Source organism: Salmo salar, chromosome ssa18 (assembly GCF_905237065.1).
Source record: "Salmo salar chromosome ssa18, Ssal_v3.1, whole genome shotgun sequence".
NCBI classification, from domain to species: domain Eukaryota; kingdom Metazoa; phylum Chordata; class Actinopteri; order Salmoniformes; family Salmonidae; genus Salmo; species Salmo salar.
Genome location: NC_059459.1, coordinates 70,342,607 through 70,349,612, shown reverse-complemented (window position 1 = coordinate 70,349,612; position 7,006 = coordinate 70,342,607). Strand labels below are relative to the sequence as shown.

The window sequence follows — 7,006 nt, the reverse complement described above, 5'->3', positions numbered from 1 at the left end:
ATCATTATTAAATTGATGTTGGATAATGTACAGTGTGATGTGTCATTCAGGGGATATTACAGCCATGGCCTCATTCTGCGCTGTCTGCTGGCCGCAGGTGGTGTGGCTGGGGAGTAGTGTGTGTGTGTGTGTGTGTGTGTTTGTCCACAGGCGGTGTTGTTAGGGAGCAGTGATGACAGACAGCCCCACCGTGACCTTCACAGGACAAACCCATTAATAACCCTCAGACAGATTCCCTCCCGCTGTCACACACACACACACACACACACACACGCACACGCACGCACACGCACACGCACACACATAAATAAATACAGCAAAGATTTATACACAACCCTGATACACTGCCCTTGTCACTACAAATCGCTGCCTCACCGCAATTTACGGAGCTGCCGACAAGTGTGTGTTAATCGGTGTTGGCCGTGTGTGTATATGTGCATGTGTGTGTGTGTGTGTTTTGTTTGCGTGGGTGATTGGGAAAATTGTCTGAATTGTCTGTTTTCCTCCCGGGACACTGACTGACTGAGGAGAGGAATGGAGAGAGAGGGGATAGAGGGAGAGGCTGACTGAGAGAGGAATGGAGAGAGAGGGGATAGAGGGAGAGGCTGAATGAGGAGAGGAATGGAGAGAGAGGGGATAGAGGGAGAGGCTGACTGAGAGAGGAATGGAGAGAGAGGGGATAGAGGGAGAGGCTGAATGAGGACAGGGTGGAGAGAGACGGGGATAGAGGGAGAGGCTGAATGAGGACAGGGATGGAGAGAGAGGGGATAGAGGGAGAGGCTGAATGAGGAGAGGATTGGAGAGAGAGGGGATAGAGGGAGAGGCTGAATGAGGACAGGGTGGAGAGAGACGGGGATAGAGGGAGAGGCTGAAGGAGGACAGGGGTGGAGAGAGACGGGATAGAGGGAGAGGCTGAATGAGGAGAGGAATGGAGAGAGAGGGGATAGAGGGAGAGGCTGAATGAGGAGAGGAATGGAGAGAGAGGGGATAGAGGGAGAGGCTGAATGAGGAGAGGAATGGAGAGAGACCGGATAGAGGGAGAGGCTGAATGAGGAGAGGGATGGAGAGAGAGGGGATAGAGGGAGAGGCTGACTGAGGAGAGGGATGGAGAGAGAGGGGATAGAGGGAGAGGCTGAATGAGGACAGGGGTGGAGAGAAACGGGGATAGAGGGAGAGGCTGAATGAGGACAGGGGTGGAGAGAGAGGGGATAGAGGGAGAGGCTGAATGAGGACAGGGATGGAGAGAGAGGGGATAGAGGGAGAGGCTGAATGAGGAGAGGAATGGAGAGAGACGGGATAGAGGGAGAGGGTGAATGAGGACAGGGGTGGAGAGAGACGGGGATAGAGGGAGAGGCTGAAGGAGGACAGGGGTGGAGAGAGACGGGGATAGAGGGAGAGGCTGAATGAGGACAGGGATGGAGAGAGAGGGGATAGAGGGAGAGGCTGAATGAGGAGAGGAATGGAGAGAGAGGGGATAGAGGGAGAGGCTGAATGAGGAGAGGAATGGAGAGAGAGGGGATAGAGGGAGAGGCTGAATGAGGACAGGGTGGAGAGAGACGGGATAGAGGGAGAGGCTGAATGAGGACGGGGTGGAGAGAGACGGGATAGAGGGAGAGGCTGAATGAGGAGAGGAATGGAGAGAGAGGGGATAGAGGGAGAGGCTGAATGAGGAGAGGAATGGAGAGAGACCGGATAGAGGGAGAGGCTGAATGAGGAGAGGAGAGGAATGGAGAGAGACGGGATAGAGGGAGAGGGTGAATGAGGACAGGGGTGGAGAGAGAGGGGATAGAGGGAGAGGCTGAATGAGGAGAGGAATGGAGAGAGAGGGGATAGAGGGAGAGGCTGAATGAGGAGAGGAATGGAGAGAGAGGGGATAGAGGGAGAGGCTGAATGAGGAGAGGAATGGAGAGAGAGGGGATAGAGGGAGAGGCTGAATGAGGAGAGGAATGGAGAGAGACCGGATAGAGGGAGAGGCTGAATGAGGAGAGGGATGGAGAGAGAGGGGATAGAGGGAGAGGCTGACTGAGGAGAGGGATGGAGAGAGAGGGGATAGAGGGAGAGGCTGAATGAGGACAGGGGTGGAGAGAAACGGGGATAGAGGGAGAGGCTGAATGAGGACAGGGGTGGAGAGAGAGGGGATAGAGGGAGAGGCTGAATGAGGAGAGGGATGGAGAGAGAGGGGATAGAGGGAGAGGCTGAATGAGGAGAGGAATGGAGAGAGAGGGGATAGAGGGAGAGGCTGAATGAGGAGAGGAATGGAGAGAGACGGGATAGAGGGAGAGGCTGAAGGAGGACAGGGGTGGAGAGAGACGGGGATAGAGGGAGAGGCTGAATGAGGACAGGGATGGAGAGAGAGGGGATAGAGGGAGAGGCTGAATGAGGAGAGGAATGGAGAGAGAGGGGATAGAGGGAGAGGCTGAATGAGGACAGGGTGGAGAGAGACGGGGATAGAGGGAGAGGCTGAAGGAGGACAGGGGTGGAGAGAGACGGGATAGAGGGAGAGGCTGAATGAGGAGAGGGATGGAGAGAGAGGGGATAGAGGGAGAGGCTGAATGAGGAGAGGGGTGGAGAGAGACGGGATAGAGGGAGAGGGTGAATGAGGACAGGGGTGGAGAGAGACGGGGATAGAGGGAGAGGCTGAAGGAGGACAGGGGTGGAGAGAGACGGGATAGAGGGAGAGGCTGAATGAGGAGAGGAATGGAGAGAGAGGGGATAGAGGGAGAGGCTGACTGAGGAGAGGGATGGAGAGAGAGGGGATAGAGGGAGAGGCTGAATGAGGAGAGGGATGGAGAGAGAGGGGATAGAGGGAGAGGCTGAATGAGGACAGGGGTGGAGAGAAACGGGGATAGAGGGAGAGGCTGAATGAGGACAGGGGTGGAGAGAGACGGGGATAGAGGGAGAGGCTGAATGAGGAGAGGGATGGAGAGAGAGGGGATAGAGGGAGAGGCTGAATGAGGAGAGGGATGGAGAGAGAGGGGATAGAGGGAGAGGCTGAATGAGGAGAGGAATGGAGAGAGAGGGGATAGAGGGAGAGGCTGAATGAGGACAGGGTGGAGAGAGACGGGGATAGAGGGAGAGGCTGAAGGAGGACAGGGGTGGAGAGAGACGGGATAGAGGGAGAGGCTGAACGAGGACAGGGGTGGAGAGAGACGGGGATAGAGGGAGAGGCTGAATGAGGAGAGGAATGGAGAGAGAGAGGATAGAGGGAGAGGCTGAACGAGGACAGGGGTGGAGAGAGACGGGGATAGAGGGGAGGATGAGAGGAGGAGGAGGGAGTGAAAGGGTTTCTCACTCTAGTGATGGAGGCGTTGGATGTGAGCTTCCGTCTAGGCTTTTTCTTCCTCACCTCATCCTCTTCATCATACAGATACTGAGAGAGAGAGAGAGAGAGAGACAGCGAGAGAGAGACAGAGGGAGAGAGACAGAGAGAGAGAGACAGCAAGAGAAAGACAGAGAGAGAGACAAGGAGAGAGAGACAAAGCGAGAGAGACAAAAACAGAGAGAGAGAGAAAGACAGAAAGAGAATGAGACAGAGAGCGAGAGACAAAGACAGTGAGAGAGACAAAGACAGAGAGACAGTGAGAGAGAGAGAGAGAGAGAGACAGCAAGTGAGAGAAACAGCGAGAGAGAGAGAGAGAGAACATGAAAGAGAGACAGAGAGAGACAAAGAGAATGAGAGAGAGAGAGAGAGACAGAGAGACAGATAGAGATAGAGAGTTATTAAGAGCATCACACACAGCGATCTCCAGGTTATTTATACCACACCGACCGTGGCCTCCTTCCCTCCATCCTTTAACATCTCACTGGTCCTCTCCTTCACTCCTGACCCCTTCCATCCCTCCTTTCCTCCTTTCACTCTATTCCTCTGTCCTCCCTGAGCCGTGTCCCCCTCTCTGAGCCTTGTCCCCCTCCCTGAGCAGTGGCCCCCTCTCTGAGCCTTGTCCCCCTCCCTGAGCAGTGTCCCCCTCCCTGAGCAGTGGCCCCCTCCCTGAGCAGTGTCCCCCTCCCTGAGCAGTGTCCCCCTCCCTGAGCAGTGGCCCCCTCCCTGAGCAGTGTCCCCCTCCCTGAGCAGTGTCCCCCTCCCTGAGCAGTGGCCCCCTCCCTGAGCAGTGGCCCCCTCCTGAGCAGTGTTCCCCTCCCTGAGCAGTGGCCCCTCCCTTAGCAGTGTCTCCTCCCTGAGCCGTGGCCCCCTCCCTGAGCAGTGGCCCCCTCTCTGAGCAGTGGCCCCCTCCCTGAGCCGTGGCCCCCTCTCTGAGCAGTGGCCCCTCCCTGAGCCGTGGCCCCCTCTCTGAGCCTTGTCCCCTCCCTGAGCAGTGTCCCCTCCCTGAGCCGTGGCCCCCTCCCTGAGCCGTGTCCCCCTCCCTGAGCAGTGGCCCCTCCCTGAGCCGTGGCCCCCTCCCTGAGCCGTGGCCCCCTCTCTGAGCCTTGTCCCCCTCCCTGAGCAGTGTCCCCTCCCTGAGCCGTGGCCCCCTCCCTGAGCCGTGGCCCCTCCCTGAGCCGTGGCCCCCTCTCTGAGCAGTGTCCCCTCCCTGAGCCGTGGCACCCTCCCTGAGCAGTGTCCCCTCCCTGAGCCGTGGCCCCCTCCCTGAGCAGTGCCCCCTCTCTGAGCAGTGGCCCCTCCCTGAGCCGTGGCCCCCTCCCTGAGCCGTGGCCCCCTCCCTGAGCCTTGTCCCCTCCCTGAGCAGTGTCCCCCTCCCTGAGCAGTGGCCCCCTCTCTGAGCAGTGGCCCCCTCCCTGAGCCTTGTCCCCCTCCCTGAGCAGTGTCCCCTCCCTGAGCAGTGTCCCCCTCCCTGAGCAGTGTCCCCTCCCTGAGCAGTGGCCCCCTCCCTGAGCCGTGTCCCCCTCCCTGAGCAGTGGCCCCCTTCACCTCCCCTCCAGTTTTCTCTGCTTCACACAGGACTAGACAAAGACACACATACGTGGCCGTGGTCGTCACTGCCCTCCTGTTCTGATGAGAAGCTCTCCTCCTCTTCCTCAGAATAGTTATCAATGTCTGGAGAACGATCTGGAGAGAGAGAGAGAGAGAGAGAGAGAGAGAGAGAGAGAGAGAGAGAGAGAGAGAGGGAGAGAGAGAGAGAGAAGAGAGAGAAGAGAGGGAGAGAGAGAGAGAGAGAGAAGAGAGGGAGAGAGAGAAGAGAGAGGAGGGAGAGAGAAGAGAGGGAGAGAGAAGAGAGAGGAGGGAGAGAGAAGAGAGAGAGAGAAGAGAGGGAGAGAGAGAGAGAGAGAGGGGGAGAGAGAGAGAGAGAGAGAGAGAGAGAGAGAGAGAAGAGAGAGAGAGAAGAGAGAGAAGAGAGAGAAGAGAGAGGAGAGAGAGAGAAGAGAGGGAGAGAGAGAAGAGAGGGAGAGAGAGAGAGAAGAGAGGGAGAGAAGAGAGAGAGAGAAGAGAGAGAGAGAGAGAGAGAGAGGGAGAGAGAGAGAGGGAGAGAGAGAGAGAGAGAAGAGAGAGAAGAGAGAAGAGAGAGGAGAGAGAGAGAGAGAGAGAGAGAGAGAGAGAGAGAAGAGAGGGAGAGAGAGAAGAGAGAGAAGAGAGGGAGAGAGAGAGAGAGAAGAGAAGGAGAGAGAAGAGAGAGAGAGAAGAGAGGGAGAAAGAAGAGCGAGGGAGAGAGAGAAGCGAGAAAAGAGTGAGAGAGAGAGAAGAAAGGGAGAGAAAAGAGAGAGAAGAGAGGGAGAGAGAGAGGAGAGAGGGAGAGAGAGAAGAGAGAGGGAGAGAGAGAAGAGAGAGAAGAGAGAGAGAGAGAAGAGAGGGAGAGAGAGAGGAGAGGAAGCAGAAGTGGTTAATAATCATTGACGTTGGACAGAATTCCAACAGAGTTCATCCTCCTTCATCAACCCTAAACAAAGAGGGAGAGAAGAAAAGACAGAGAGAATGAGATAGTAAAAGAGTGATATCAACAAGATGGAGTATGTAGCAGAGAGAGCGAGAGAGAGAGAGAGAGAGAGGTCTTACCAGACATCTTGGCCTTGGGTCCCTCGTGGTCGATGGGCTGGCTGGAGAGGGAGTAGACTCTGACCTCTGCCACGGGTACAGAGGCCTCCTTCAACTGGCTGTGGAGCCCCAACACCTGGGCCCCCTCACTGGGGTGCTGCATCACCTGGCAAACACGAGGGTGGAGGGTGACAAGAACCAAGGAAAGACGGGAGGGAAGACAGAAAGAGAGATGGAGATAAAAGAGGAGGATAGAGTACAAAGAGAGATGGGGAGAGTGAGGGAGAGAGGCGTTAAAAAGAGAGAGAGAAAGAAAGAGGTTAGTAGGAGATAGTAGGAGGGAAAACAGACAAAAAGCGAAAAAAGAGATGAAAACAGGAGGCTGTTTCACTGGACTGATTCTCAGAGCATCTGTCTAGTCAACATCCTCTGTTTCATGGTGTGTCTCTGCAGTCTGGTCCCACGTTGGCTGTGTTAACTCTACACACACAACATGCAGCTCTACACTACAGCTGTTTTGTCAACATTCAAACACACTGAAATAGCATGTGTCAATGTGTCAGAATGACTTTGAGAGACTGACTGGCGGTGACAATGTTGAAGTTACAGGGAGGTGACAGTGTTGAAGTTACAGGGAGGTGACAGTGTTGAAGTGACAGGGAGGTGACTGTGTTGAAGTTACAGGGAGGTGACAGTGTTGAAGTCACAGGGAGGTGACAGTGTTGAAGTGACAGGGAGGTGACTGTGTTGAAGTTACAGGGAGGTGACTGTGTTGAAGTTACAGGGAGGTGACAGTGTTGAAGTCACAGGGAGGTGACTGTGTTGAAGTTACAGGGAGGTGACAGTGTTGAAGTCACAGGGAGGTGACAGTGTTGAAGTTACAGGGAGGTGACAGTGTTGAAGTTACAGGGAGGTGACAGTGTTGAAGTTACAGGGAGGTGACAGTGTTGAAGTCACAGGGAGATGACAGTGTTGAAGTGACAGGGAGGTGACAGTGTTGAAGTTACAGGGAGGTGACAGTGTTGAAGTCACAGGGAGGCGACAGTGTTGAAGTCACAGGGAGGTGACAGTGTTGAAGTC

At 55.5% G+C, this 7,006-nt stretch overlaps 1 protein-coding gene across 3 annotated transcripts in view; it reads right to left on the bottom strand.

The window, feature by feature from the left end:
- LOC106578017 (phosphofurin acidic cluster sorting protein 1) overlaps window positions 1-7,006 on the bottom strand; it is a 103,462-nt gene that overhangs the window by 20,358 nt on the left and 76,098 nt on the right. For all 3 annotated transcript variants that reach the window (XM_014156551.2, XM_014156550.2, XM_014156552.2), the window contains 3 exons: window positions 5,948-6,092; window positions 4,920-5,005; window positions 3,293-3,370 (listed from right to left, as the gene is read on the bottom strand). In XM_014156551.2, coding sequence (XP_014012026.1) covers window positions 3,293-3,370; window positions 4,920-5,005; window positions 5,948-6,092 — 309 coding nt within the window. The remainder of the gene's footprint in view (window positions 1-3,292; window positions 3,371-4,919; window positions 5,006-5,947; window positions 6,093-7,006) is intronic.